This window comes from Maylandia zebra, linkage group LG19 (genome assembly GCF_041146795.1).
Source record: "Maylandia zebra isolate NMK-2024a linkage group LG19, Mzebra_GT3a, whole genome shotgun sequence".
Taxonomy (NCBI): Eukaryota; Metazoa; Chordata; class Actinopteri; order Cichliformes; family Cichlidae; genus Maylandia; species Maylandia zebra.
In genome coordinates, this window is record NC_135185.1 from 19,548,160 (window position 1) to 19,562,332 (window position 14,173).

Consider the following 14,173-nt stretch of genomic DNA (forward strand, 5'->3'; position numbering starts at 1 on the left):
TATTGTCACTGTGCCTGTGTGTATAATTAAGTAAGCTTGAGCAGGAGCCAAAGGGACTTAAGCATAAAGGTTGAAAACATCACAAGTGGAAACATCAATCAACATGTCCAAAACATGTCTTTTGTTTAATCTTTGCACAAACAGAATAAACAGTGGTCCACTGGTCCAGCCGGTTCTTTGCTTCAGGTAGTGAGGGAGGAGGCGGCTTGGAAAAAGGTGTGCTCCCCCAGCTGGTCGGCGAGTGGTTCCTGGGGCTTGCTGGTTGTTGTTAGGTGAAATCACACACAAAGAGGGCGCTACAGCAGAAGCCTCCGTGTGATTTCTTTGGTTTCTACACATTGCTGCACTCGCCCTAAAGGGGTGTGCCAAATGTAACTCAATGGTGCGTTTAGACTAATTTCTAAACGTACCATTGAAGTAAATCCAATCTTTTTGTGTTAATTAAAAGCAGGTATATAAATCTGGTTTTACAATTATGGCATTTATAGGAAGACTCAAATCATTTTGGGGGGTATTTGATCCATTTACAGATTTCAAGTGGACAAACACAAATGTGATCAACAGTCTTCATCCAACTCTCAGAATTAGGCAATTTAGTAATTCCTTAAAATCTCTGCAAGCATCACAAGACTAAACTTCAAAGAGTCATTTACAAGCTGGCAACTGAATGTGTCACATAAGGCAGCGCTAAAATTTTAAAACTAAACCTTTGTTTGATAAATCTGTGTGTGATCTGTGGCCACATCAGTAAACCGTTTAACATAGAGTCTGTTTCTATGTGCAGTGCGACCGAACAAGCGTTTTTTGTTTTGTTTTTTTAAACTGCGAGGCAAAGTTAAGTCAAAATTTCAAGTCACCATCTCAAAATTTCCACTTGCCGGCTCACACGTCTGATTAGGTGAAACTTTAAGTGAGACTCGACTTGAGATCCTGAGTCATTGAGTCGAAATTTTGAGATCTGACACCAAAATTCTGATTTACGCTTGGCTTTTTTTTTTCCCCTTTCCAGTGCTGGAAGCAAGCTTCCACAGAAACCCCTGAATCGGCATATTAAAAATAAAAATCTGAAAATTTCTGAATCTTGGGCCAAAACGTGCTCTGATCATGGCAGCTTCAGAATATTCCAAACATTCAATATGAATGTGTGAGTTTAAAGTGCGCAGGAAAAAAATAATTATCCCCGAGCTCAGAGGCTTTGATCTGCATGGCTTTGTTATTAGTCTCCGCCCCAAATTCAGAAATTTAACATTTTAAAAGAATAAATACAAGACTGGATCAAAGAAAAAGCACATTTTAAAAAAAAATAACTATGGCACAATCAAATAAATTGCAGTTTGACTCATGTAAACAAACAAATCTCTGAGATGAAAACATTTTCTGCACTTCAGTGTTTGATACAGTCGTTCATTCTCCAGGTCCTGAGCCCCCCTTGGCTGCGTGAGTCTGAATCACAATCGGTGTGTTCTCCCCTGCAGAAGGTAACGAGAACAGGTGATGAACAGGTGTGTGGTGTGGGAGTGTTCTTAAATCAGACAAGCTATCAAAACCACTTACGTCTCACAGAAAATGAAACATGAAGGAAAGTACGTCTCGTCATTTAAAAATAAATACATAAATAATATTACTGCCTGGGTTCACTGCCTTAGTTTAGCATGTTAGCGCACAAAAGCAAGGTATTTGACCAGATGATGGCCCCAGAAAACAAGTTAAGTGAACACTATCGGTACCAAATTTCATGTCACTCCATATTTGTACAAATCTTTCAGCCAAAACTCCAGAACTATAAATCTGTACGAATTATTATGTGTCAAGATCAATCTGTGCAATCTGCTCATACATGCAAAAGGAGACTTTGATGACTCTGTTCTGTGTCCTTTTTTTTTTTTTTTTTTATATAATGTGGGAAATGGACAACACTTACAGTCTAAATTTCTATAACCATTATTAAATAAAACCCAAAGAGCTTAAAAAGAAAACCGCTACTATTACAGTTTGAGCCATGATCTTTTATAGCAGGGAATAAACCATATAAATAGTATAACGCCATAAAAACAAAACAAACATCCTTCCAAAATCCTTTAAGATAGAAACACTGAAAAACACTTAATGAAGCTTTTCTCATTAACAACAACAACAACAACAACAACAACAACAACAACAACAACAAACATAAGCAGCACAAAAACCTTTAAATCAATTCTTTGCTGCAAGATCTAGCAGCAAGTTAAGCAGCACAGAGCAGCAGGAAGCCGGCAACAGGTGAATGTATTTGGAGGAGGAATAACACCTTACCTGAATGCATAGCGGCATTGCTAGAGTTCGGCTGAATAACTATTACGGGATGGTCTGCTGTAAAACAAAATTCAACACTGGGTAAATCAACACGGCTTCTTAACAACATCTCCTCGCTTGCTTTTGTCTCGGCTTGAAATGTACAAAGACGAGAGAATACAGAGATCAAGATCAGCGCAGAATTTAAAGGATTAGCATGACATTTTATTAGGCAACAGCACCAGCGAATTTAATAACTGCCACTCTACATGCAAGTCTCATGTATTAGAATAACAGTAATCTGACCTTCAGCACGTCTTAAAATGACAGAAATATAACCTCACTTGACCTATGACATGTGTCATTATTTATTTAACAGAAATAAGCCAGAATGCAGAAGCAGTGTTTAAAGTATACGAACAAACTTACAGCTTCGATTGCAATTAACAGCGTAACAAGCATTCAGGGGTTTGGGGGGGGGGGGGGGGGGGGGGGGTCAAAGGATCATCAATTACAGAGATCAAGATCAGGGCAGAATTTAAAGGATTAGAGTGACATTTTGTTAGGCAACAGAATCAGCATTAGTGATTTTCATTAATACGACTCTACATGCAGGTTTTGTCAGAGTAAAACAAAAACGATCTCCCCTTTAGCACGTCTGAAAATTAGACTGGGGGGGGGGGGGGGGGGGGGCTATTGGGTTTGCAAAATCGCATCTGAACAAACCACAAAACATCTGGAACAATGTCCACTAGACAGATGAGACCAAAGTGGAGACATCTGTCCACAATCCGCAGGACCACGTTTGGAGAAAAACCAAACACAGCACATCATCAAAAAGTCCTCGGTATGTGATAAGGGACATAAATCACTTTAAAAAAAAAAAAAAAAAAAAATAAAAAACAACAACAAAAAAAGCTTTGGATTTCCCATGCGTCCTTCACATTAAGGATTTAATACATGGACAAAAAAAAAATCTTCCACAGTGAATCACTGCTGTAAAATCTAGCAGGCGAGTCAAGCAGCGCAGAGCAGCAGGAAGCTGACAACAGGTGAACGTTACCTGAAGACGGAATAACACCTTACCTGAATGGCTAGCAGCATCGCTAGAGTTCGGCTGAATAACTATTACGGGATGGTCTGCTGTAAAACAAAATTCAACACACAGCTTCTTAACGACATCTCTTCACCTGCTTTGGTCTCGGCTTGAAATGTACAAAGACGACAGAGTTTAGAGGTGAAGTATCACCAGTTACACGGATCAAGATCAGGGCAAGATGTAATGGATTAGAGTGACATTTCATTCATTTCCACTCGACGCGCAGGTTTCATGAGGATAAAAGTAAAAAATATTTTACCATTTAGCACGTCTTAAAATTAGATGGAGGTGGGGGGGATATTAAGGCTATTTCGATAAAAATGTAAAGTCCATCATTCTGCAATGAGAAAGATTATTCACAAGTCGAAAGCATTCAAGACAGCTGCCAATCTTCCTAGCAAATTTACCCAGAGATCAGAAAAACGAAAAAAAACTCCAAGAGGTCTGTATCTGAGATTCTTTAGGCTACAGTTATCATGTTAAATGTTAAAGTTCGAGAGAAAACAATTAAAAACAGACCAAACAAGTATGGCTTGTTTAATAAAGAAAAAAAAATTAAAAGTGACAGTATGGTTTAGGTTTGGAAAGTTGCATCTGAACAAAACCTTGAAGGGGTGATGATCTAGGCTCGTTTTGCAGCCATTGAGTCAAACATGAACTCCTTTGTATAGCAAATTATTCTAGAGTCAACTGTTAGGCCATGTGTCTGACAGCTAAAAGTTTGGCCCAAATTAGGTAATGAAATTGGACAATGATCGCAAGCACAGCAGCAAATACACACCAGCTAAAAAAAAAAAAAAAAAAAAAAAAAAAAAAGAGAGAAAAAGTGCTGCAGAGGCCCAGTAAAAGTTCAGACCACAACCCAGTTAACATGCTCAGAGCTGTGCTTTGGTAAATACCCCCACACACCCCACTGAAAAGAAACAAATCAACGAGTTGCAATGGGACACCCAAAGTCACGATTAAAATGCTGCGGTGGGACCTTAAGAGAGCTGTGCATAAACAAATGCCTCCACTTCAATGAACCAAAGCAACGTTATAAAGAAGAGTGGGCCAAAGTCCCTGCATCCCTGTGAAACACTGATGAAGTCATCCATCCATCCGTGGTTCTTCAAGCTACTGAGTCATGGGGTGTACTTCGTTTACCCACACACTGCTTCTGCATTTTAGCTTAGTGTATATTAAAGAAACAATGGCAGTGTAATATGTCATCAGCTGTTGTTCATCTGAGATGTTTACTTCATTTTTATAGACTATCATTTTCTAAACATGCCCTATACTGAATGAAGATGTACCCCCCTTCTTGGCAAAGTTAACTTCCTGCTGGATTTACTGCACATGCACAGTTAAGATCAAGATTACCGGCAGGGTTACAACTGCTCAGCATAAAGTAACACCCGTGTTATCAGTACAGCAAAACTGGGCAGTAAACACTTCAAGAGGCTGTCGACTGTATCTAAGAGAACCCAGTTAACGCCTTCCTGTGCAGACTTTCCACAGGAAAACACATAATTAACTATATCTGTGAAAAAAAGGCAGATTAAGCTGTGAAAAATAATATTTCCATATCATTAATCCTAGATTTCTAGAGGAAACATTTTCATCTTAAAAATGCTGACAATCAGAAACTGGACACTACACCATTTGGGTTTCCAACTCCAGCTCTTTGTTTCTATGCAAGCTGCTGCCTTGCTCAACTGTATACATTCTTAAGTGAATATAAAACAGTTCCTCACCTGCATCTTGTTCTCTAATCTGAGCCTCCAGGTCCTCAGGGTCCATGTAGACGAAATTGTCCTCTTCATCTTGTGGTTTGCACTTTCCGCAGCAGCAACAGCAGCAGAGGCAACAGCAGCAGCAGGTGAAAATAGTGCAGCACACAAACAGGGTCTAAAAGAAAACCAATGTGAGTATTAGGAGAGTTTTTGGACACTTTGCAGCATGCTCTGGTCACATTTTGGCATTTAAATTTCTGCATAATTCACCTACTACCAGAACAAACAACTTCATGTTCTGTTTTCACCTTTAAAACTACATCCCCTTGCCTCTCACCTTGAACCAGCACTTGGACATGAGAAAGTAATATTTGACTCCCTCCTCCCCAAACTGCTCGGCCACCGAGAGGCCCATGGATCCATATTGGTCGTAGATACCACGCTTGTCCAGATCAGTGAGGATGGAGTGGGCATTATTGATCTCCTTGAACTTCTCAGCTGCTTCGGGGTTGTCTGGGTTCTTATCAGGGTGATACCTTAATGCCATTTTCCTGGTCAAAAGAGAAATTAAAACATATACAAACAAGTGAGGGTTTAAAAAAGTCGGTGCTTTTCTTTGAAATTTTGCTGCGACGTTTCAAAGCGGCAGAAAGAAATGAGGCAGGTCAAATCTTCTTGCGTTTCACGCATGCACAGTACTGGAACGTAAGCGTTTTCGGCCGTTTCAATGTGGATGCACAACTCTGTGAAAATTACTAAATATGCTAGAAGAGACACGGAGCGTTTTCAAACGAAAATGCAGTTTTCAAATCTATCCGGTCTAGTGTGGATGTAGCCTAAGATTTCACTAATGTCGCCATAAATCTCTGAAACAATGATGTTACTCTCACTAGTTAATTGTGCTATTGTAAGAACAGCACAATTAACAAGCGAGAGTAACATTTTATTTATTAGTTCTTGTAGCTCAGAACTGAAAGAGATAGTCACACCTGTAGGCTCTTTTCAATTCGTCAGGAGACGCTCCCTTCTCCACTCCCAGCAACTTGTACAAACTCTCTCCTGCTGTTGACATTTTCCTCTGTGGTCTGTTTGGATCCTCCATGTTTCAGGATGTGTTTTCTGTGACATAAAAAATGTAAACAATTCCACCCTTTTCTGACAGGCACAATGCAGACAGATCAGGAAAGTAACTTCAAGGGCTCAAAAGTTTAGTTGAAATAAAGAAGTTTGAGGGGAAAAAAGAACATATCTGGAAGTTCTGATGGACAGCACGCTCACCAAGGACATCATTCAGTATATCATTAATCTGCATTGAAGTAGGCGCATTACTTGCACACATTTGTATAATTAACCTAATTTAGCCTAACCTGCACGTCTTTGGACTGTGGGTGAAAGCTGGGGTTCTCTGGGATAATCCTACATGCAAATCCCACATACAGTCATATATCCAAATAAAGCTCAAAACAGAAAGTAGGATCAAGTTTAAATACAAAAGTTCCTCATACCAGCAGTTAGGTAAAGTGCTTTAACACGTGTAATTACACTGGTTTACAACTCTTGTTTATTGCTAATAAACCTAAATAGGCCTATTTGCTGGGGATGTTTGTTTTCCTTAAAAGGACATCATACTCCTTCACATTTACCTTTTCACTTAAAAAGGTCAGCCAGTCTCTTTCAAGAACAACAAATGCATTTCAGCACTCCTTAACTTACATGTTGTAGAGCTGTTATGTTATAGTTGTGGCAAATTCTGCTACCCTACTGGCTAAATTTGTCTTGAATTTGACATTTGTAACGTCAACAAAACTTGTTACCTTGATAAATAAAGGACATAGGCGGCACTTTACCCAAACACTGACTGCAGCTTCTAACTTGTGACAGAAATGTTACTTCTGGTTCAAAATGGCTTGATATTCATGAGAGATGTTTGACCGATTATAAGTCAACAATTCATTCACATGAATCAGCTTTTAACACGACTGGCTGCATAACTACAGCTCACTCATAAAAACATTAGTTTAGCTCTTACATTCAACTTGTTTTGCTTTATTTCACGTGAACACCTGCGGGTTCAGACTGCTAGCTGACGCAGATACGTTTAGCAGGGCGGCTTGAGGAACATGCTCACTCTTACTTACCAGATAAATAAAGATATTCTCTGTTTTCCGTCGAATCATAGAGTCCGAATGTTGTCCGTTGACTAATTTAATATTTATTCATTAAAATAACTCAGTTACACGACCTTTTTATGTTAACTTTGCCTCCTCGGGACCTGGAGGGAAGTTGTGAAAGGAGCCGCAACACAGAAGCCGGAAGTTTGAGAACATTTTTTTTTCAATTTAAAGAACTTTATTTAAACAAGTACACAACCAATCAGCATCGTCTAGAGAGTCGTCTCTAAATCCTTTCCGATTTTTTTTTAAAATTTATTAATATAAGATTCAGCTCACATAAAATTTGAAGACCTTGACAGTTATTATAGTTTGCTATTTTCTATTTATTTTTATTTATTTATTTATTATTTATTCGATTTTTTTCTTTCCAATACAGTTTCAAATGACGTTTTATTCTTATAATTATAGCGAGGTAGAGAAGTGTGTGAGGGTGGTGCACGGAATGTATGATAACACTGAGGTAGTAGTGATAGATGTGTTGAAAGTGGGCGTGGGATTGCATCAAGAAACATCTCACCCCTTCTAGTTTGGATCTGTGATCTGATGAGGTCAGCCAGGAATCTTCATGGAGTATATAATGTTTGCAAACAACATTGTGATCTTTAGTGAAAGTAGGGAGCAGATGAAGAAGAGTTAAGAAAGGTGGCGATATGCCCTGGAGAGACGAGGATTAAAAAGGAGAAAAAGTGGAAGACCACAGAGGAGGTACGTGGATGTACTGTGGGAGGATATGCAGAGGGTTGGTGTGGCAGATGAGAATAGATAGGGTGAGATGAAGGGAGATGATCTGCTGTGGTGACCTCTGAGGATTATTATCAGGGGCGAAATTTAGGAAAATCAAAACAGGTATTGTTACAGTACAAATGTCAGCTGACTCACAATCATGTAGACAGACATCCCAAGTCTCAATAAGCAAATGCAACAAAATTTAATCAGGCAGGCTGTGATAAAAAAAAAAGTATCTAAACTGCCAAAGATTAAAACTTATAACATTTACTATCTATGTATTTCTAGTTTTGTGAGTTAGTTTTCCTTTTTTCCCAAATTAGCTTTTTAGTTAACTATTGTAAACATTGATCATGCATTGAAATGCACATTTCTGTCATTTCTATGCTGCTAGTAGAAAATTGTGAGTAAGACCACCACAGGAGAAAACTCACCTCAATGAATAGGGGATAGAAAAAGAACAGTAACACGGGACGTAATCGTAACAATACTAGAACAGAAAATGAAAAACAGTGATTTGGTCTATTTTATTAGTAAATTATGAATATTCCTAACAAAAGAAAAGTTTTACAATGACAGTGGGTTTCAGTATTTTGGGAAATTTCAAAGCCAGTGCGTTTCTATTACAGTATGAATTCATCACTGTGTTTGCTCAATCTGTGGAATCACATTGATGACAATCTTCCCCATGTTTCTGTTAGCTTCCATGTGCTTATGAGCCTCTGCAATGTCATCCAGGCTAAATGTGCGGTCAATCACTGGCCTCAGGGTGGCAGGCTGGTCTGAGAAATATGGCAACACCCTGCCTGTAAAAGCTTTCACCAGGTCAGCTTTGTACTGTGAAAGGAAAATGCAAAGTACATATCAGGTCCAGTTGCAAACATATATATTACAAGAGATGTCTGAAAAGTAACCCAAGCAAGTTGCCTCATTTTGGCAAACCAGACCCAGGAGAGGAAAGCGACACTGACATGAGTCAGCGCAGAGATGACGAAACACAGCTGTTGTGTCACTTCTGTTTTCAATTCTTACCTGCAGGCTGCGAGAGCGGAGGAGACTAGTGAGCAAGTGGCCTCGCTTGGACAGCAGTTTGCCCAGCAGATCTCCCTCTACTGCCCTCCCTCCCATGGTGCCGTACAGCACCCACCTGCCATCGATGGCCAAAGAGCTCACATTTGACTCCCAGTTGCGCCCACCAATGCAATCAAGGATCACATTTGCTCCCTTGCCTGTGAAATTAGAGATTTTACAATTACAGGTAACTGCCCTTCTCCAATACAATCACGTTCTTGATTCAAAATAGCTCCAAACCAGAGATGCTAATCTTATTTTACATCATGGCCCACCACAGCCCACTTTGACTCCATGTTTAGTGTGAAAGTTTAGGAGTAAACTAATGCTGTGGTCTATACTGAATAAAGCCTTTAACTCAGTTTATTTGCATATCATATCCTCTTATGCAGATTTATTATTTCGGTGACCTTTTCCACCCATTGTGTTCAAATATATTCAAAATTATTTCAGTGTTTTGTGGTGTAGGTTAGCTAGGCTAAACAAGACCAATGAAGACTACATTTCTGCAGTGGAGAGTGAAAATACAGGAACTATTCTATCCTTCCGCTGTTTTTAATGCTACTTTACTACATTAGTGCAGTATGAATGACCATGTGGGAGGTTTGTATCAGTAGGAAAAGTTGTAAATGTAATCAAAATACACCGAGAACTCCAATCTTTATGCCCTCCTTTACATTTTCCAGTGGGCCTGATTGGACTCTTTGGCAGGCCGATTCTCCCCCCCGGTCTTATGCTTGACCCCTCTTCTAAACAAATACACTGTGACAGATTGAATAAAAAAAATTTTTGAACTAAAATGACAAAACAACTAATTTTTCTTTTATCCTTGAAAATGAAATCATGTGTTTTGACTTGGTTCTTAAGTATTGACGGAGGATTTTTTTGGAGTTGGTTACCAAAGCTCTTTGATGTGCATTTATTAGAAAGCTACAGAAGAGCTATGTAGCATTAAGCTCTGATTGCTACAGTGGTTGGAAACATTTAACTCTAATATAATGCCTGTGAAACAAAGACAAAACATTTGATAGCAATCTGAAGTATGCAAAAACAATGCTATCATTAGGAATTATCAGCAGAGACACTGCACCGTCGCCTGCAGCAAAATTAAATGCACGTTGATTTCCATAATTCACCTCCAGTGAAGTCATGCACTCCCTGTGCAAAGCTCTCCTCTTTGTAGTTGAATCCAACTACAGCGCCCAGTTTCTCAGCCAGCTTCAATTTTTCTGGGCTCCCGGCAGTGACAACCGGCACACCCCGAAACAGACGAACAAGCTGAACGGCCGCTGTTCCGACTCCGCTGCCTCCAGCGTGAACCAGCACCACCTCACCCTCTTTCACCTGAGCTGGAGCAGAGAAGACCGATGGCAAGTATAGAATTTGAACCAAATCTGACTTTGGCCTCTTGTTAATTAAAAAAAGTCAAATAGAAATAAATGTGACTCATTTAATAACTCAGTTGTCTAATCTTTATCCAAAAAACATATGAATATGAAGAAAAACAAAGAGACACAGAAATGTTTGCTATACCAACAAAATCCAGCAGTTGGAAAGCAGTGAGCCAGGCCTCTGGGATTGCAGCAGCCTGACACATTGTGAGATTAGAGGGAACGGGCATGAGAAGCTCCTCGGGCACAGAAACATATTCTGCATATCCTCCTCCACAGAGCAAAGCCATGACCCGGTCATCTGGTTTCCATTGCTTTTTCACCCCTGGACCCAGGGTGTGGATAGTACCAGCTACCTCCAGGCCTATGATGTCACTCTCACCAGCAGGAGGAGGGTACAGGCCTCGTCTCTGTGGAAAACACAAGATAATTATTTTCAGGCCTGTTTTATGCAAATTTAGATATAATTCAGAATACAGTGAGTCAAAGAAGACTGAAAGCAGGTTATGAGATTTACAGGAGATAATAGCACTGTGTTATGCTCTTTTGGCTACAATAATAATCTACCTGTAACAGGTCTGCTCTGTTGAGGGCAGCTGCATGAACTTTAATCAGGACTTCTCCTGCTTTGGGATTAGGTCTGGGAACAGACTGCAGCAGCAAATTCTCCGGTCCTCCGGGTACATCAACACACACTGCCCGCATCATCTTGGCAACACTAACGTAATGCTTGGACCACACCTTGAAAACAAAAGTAGAGTAGGCCTACATTTTTCTTTCTGACCTGCAAGTAGTGCAACAAGAAAAACTGCAGCATGTAAAACTGAAGCAACTTTATGTAGGCTTTAATTTAGTGCTTAAACACTTACCGTGTGGCACGTATTTCTGAGTAAAAATCTTCCAGGTTGCAGGATTGGATGCATTAGATAACCTCTGCAGGGGCAATTGCTATTTGAGTGGAAAACAAAAGAGGAAATTAAGCTGTTAAAGCACAAGTTACAGAACATAAAGTATGTCATAATTTCTAATAATAACAACAAAGCAGAATTTTATAAAATGAGTGTTATTTGTTGATATCTGCATTTCCATAGATTTGTTTAGGTGCTCCATATTTAAAACAGCAATGTGCTTCAGCTCCTGTCTGGTGTAAAACCTTAAGAGTAAATTAATGTTGTGGTTTATACTAAATAAAGCCTCCAACTTGGTTTATTTGCATATAATATCTTTTGCGGATTGATTATCTCAGTGATCTTCTCCACCCAGTGTGCCCAAATGTATTAAAAAATGCCTCAGTGTTTAGTGGTTTAGGTTATCTGGCTATGGATTGTTGCCGTTAATTGTTTTAAATAATATCCAAGCATAAACCTCTGTGAGATCAAAATTAACTGTTCGTATTTGGTAACAGCCAACTCATCTGCAGTTATTTATGCCAAAGTCAGCACCTGAAGTAGCAGAAACAGTTAGACTCTCCGGTTAACACAGTTTTACATCTCTAAACAATTACATGGGACCAAAACCGTTTAAACCGCAAAGTTTGAAAATGCTGAATACAAGCCAGGAACTCAAGGGTTGAAGACATATCAGAACTATTTAGCAGAACAAAGGGAAAAAACATGGAGAAGAGACCGTGAAAAAGCGGAAAAGAGAAACCCCTTATTGTAAACGTATGCGTTTTTCTGCTTTTACATTATACTGTAATCTCCCCTTTCCGTAATGCGCATGCGCAACATTCTCTCGCGCTTTAGACGGCTGTATTTCACATTATGTCCGAATCATTATCTGTTTCATTAAATAATGTAAATCGACAAACCTGATTGATTACGCTGTTTGACCTGAGCGACTAAAACCAGCGAAGCAGCAGTGAAGATAAGCAGCTGAAAACGAGCGAACAGCTCTCCTGCAAATGTAAATGAAGCCAAATCACTGCAGAGAATAAACTTACCAAGCAGCGATGTCAACAGCTGATCAACTTTGGAGTAACTGTGTGACATTTTGGGAAGTTTTGTTGTGCCATCTTCAAGCCTGGTTTTCAGTTTTGGCGCAGGAGGGCCAAACTCCAGAGGGGCTGGCTTTGCTTGTTAAAGGTATACTGCAATTTTACACCATTTTTTGTAAATATGATCAGGACACTTCGTATTATTTTCATTTATATAATAACTTAATATATGCAGTTAATATTTTATGGGGAACAGAGACAAATAAAAGTAAACTGAGAAATCTAACAAACTAGAGTCATGTTTTTGTAATATTTATTCAACTTTTTCGTTTTCTGCCTGCTGTAGCACAGCGATTTTCTCGTAAGCATAGTTTGCCTTATGTTCATGTTAATGTGGATCTGATGATATAAATGAGTCTACTAAAAAGTAGATTGAAAACACCCACAAGAAGATGACAAATCCCAAATCAATCAATCAATCAAAGGAAAAAACCCCTCTAAAGACTCAGAGTAAATAAGATGCTAAAAAACTTAAAGTAATGATAAAAAAAAATGTTTTTGCTTAAAATGGCTGAAGGAGTTAATAGATGATCAAAATATTAGGAAAACCCAATCAATAAATATAGAAAGCTAGTGGAGATCATGACCAATATATATTTATTTTATGGCTCAACCCAGAGTACTCCTAGTGTCAGTCCCAAGCCCAGTTAAATAGTGAGGGTTTCACCGGGAAGCGAATTCAGCATTAAATCTTTGCCAAATGAATAACTGGCAGGAGGGTTAGTGGATACATCCGGCCGAAGATAACATTGAGCTGCCAGGCAGGAGGGTCAGAGGAAGACCAGGTAAGATTCACAGATATAGTGAAAGAGGAGATGAGAAAGAAGGTTGGAGAAGGATGACACGTTTGCAGATGATCCAATGGCTAAAGTAACAACTGAAGACTTGTGTCAAAGCAAATCTTTCTCAGTCAGAATAGCGAGGATTCATGAGCTCAGTGTTTCTAAAACCACCACATCTTTAATTACCAATATTTATATAAAAGCAACAGTTTAGGATATTCGAATAACAGTCTCTGATTGTATTTATTTGCACAGCATTTACAGTAAAACAAATGGTTACTCATAATGTAATTTTCTCCCAAAATGTACATTTACAATTCATTTTTTTATCATAACCCCAAATAGTGAATTATATGAAGCAGGAGGGCGAAAACTGCACAAAATCGAAGTATTTTTCACAGTCACAGTGTAACGTGCAAGAAGCCCTGCTACTGTGCTGAAACTGAATCTCTAAGGAATGCGCTGATGAACAATTACTGCACACTTGCAAATCACTAACAAAACCTCCATTAGACATGCTTTACAATAGGCTATTATATTACAGATGGTGAGACTGCCATGAGACCAAACACACCTGTACGACTGCGCTCAGAGTAGTGCACAAAAATCAGGTAATAAAACTGATATTTTTGGTTTTAATCTAAAAAACAAAAAAGCTCAGAAAATGCTTTCCTCCCCCTAGTTCTTGGACATAATGGATCACATCTACAGAAGACCTGAACTACAAAGAGTGTTAAGAGTGCTAAACCAAAAGGAGGACCGAGATCTGCAACGTAAGCTAATCATGTTGGATAAACAGCACCGATACACCCAGAAAATGCTTCAACAGCGAAGGGACAAACTGATAAATGAAGCAAGATGGATGGTGATGGTACAAGTCTGTGAACCAAAAGCTACAGTCAGCATCGCTATGAAAGAAATCGCCGAGTATGAAAGAAATGCAGACGC

General features: G+C 39.2%; 2 protein-coding genes across 6 annotated transcripts; both read right to left on the minus strand.

Annotated features, from left to right (window-relative positions):
• Nucleotides 1–277: 277 nt before the first annotated feature.
• On the minus strand, nt 278–7,401 carry dnajc5gb (DnaJ (Hsp40) homolog, subfamily C, member 5 gamma b). Of its 5 annotated transcripts, none has more exons than XM_004540072.4 (7): nt 7,224–7,401; nt 6,075–6,204; nt 5,423–5,636; nt 5,107–5,260; nt 3,358–3,411; nt 2,293–2,349; nt 278–1,469 (listed from the first exon to the last, which is right to left on the minus strand). In XM_004540072.4, exons 2-7 carry the CDS (start codon nt 6,185–6,187, stop codon nt 1,405–1,407), a joined length of 657 nt encoding a protein of 218 aa, XP_004540129.1. In that variant the 5' UTR covers nt 6,188–6,204; nt 7,224–7,401; the 3' UTR covers nt 278–1,404. The 5 variants fall into 5 exon arrangements, with proteins under 5 accessions (XP_004540129.1, XP_004540130.1, XP_004540128.1 ...); XM_004540073.4 differs by having other exon boundaries at nt 2,293–2,346; nt 3,358–3,414; XM_004540071.4 differs by having other exon boundaries at nt 3,358–3,414.
• A 1,092-nt stretch (nt 7,402–8,493) lies between these two features.
• On the minus strand, nt 8,494–12,534 carry tp53i3 (tumor protein p53 inducible protein 3). Its single transcript, XM_004540076.5, has 7 exons — nt 12,390–12,534; nt 11,317–11,395; nt 11,015–11,188; nt 10,590–10,857; nt 10,193–10,405; nt 9,018–9,214; nt 8,494–8,822 (listed from the first exon to the last, which is right to left on the minus strand). The coding sequence occupies exons 2-7, from the start codon at nt 11,368–11,370 to the stop codon at nt 8,625–8,627; spliced, it is 1,104 nt and encodes a 367-aa protein (XP_004540133.1). The 5' UTR covers nt 11,371–11,395; nt 12,390–12,534; the 3' UTR covers nt 8,494–8,624.
• Between the last annotated feature and the right edge of the window lie 1,639 nt (nt 12,535–14,173).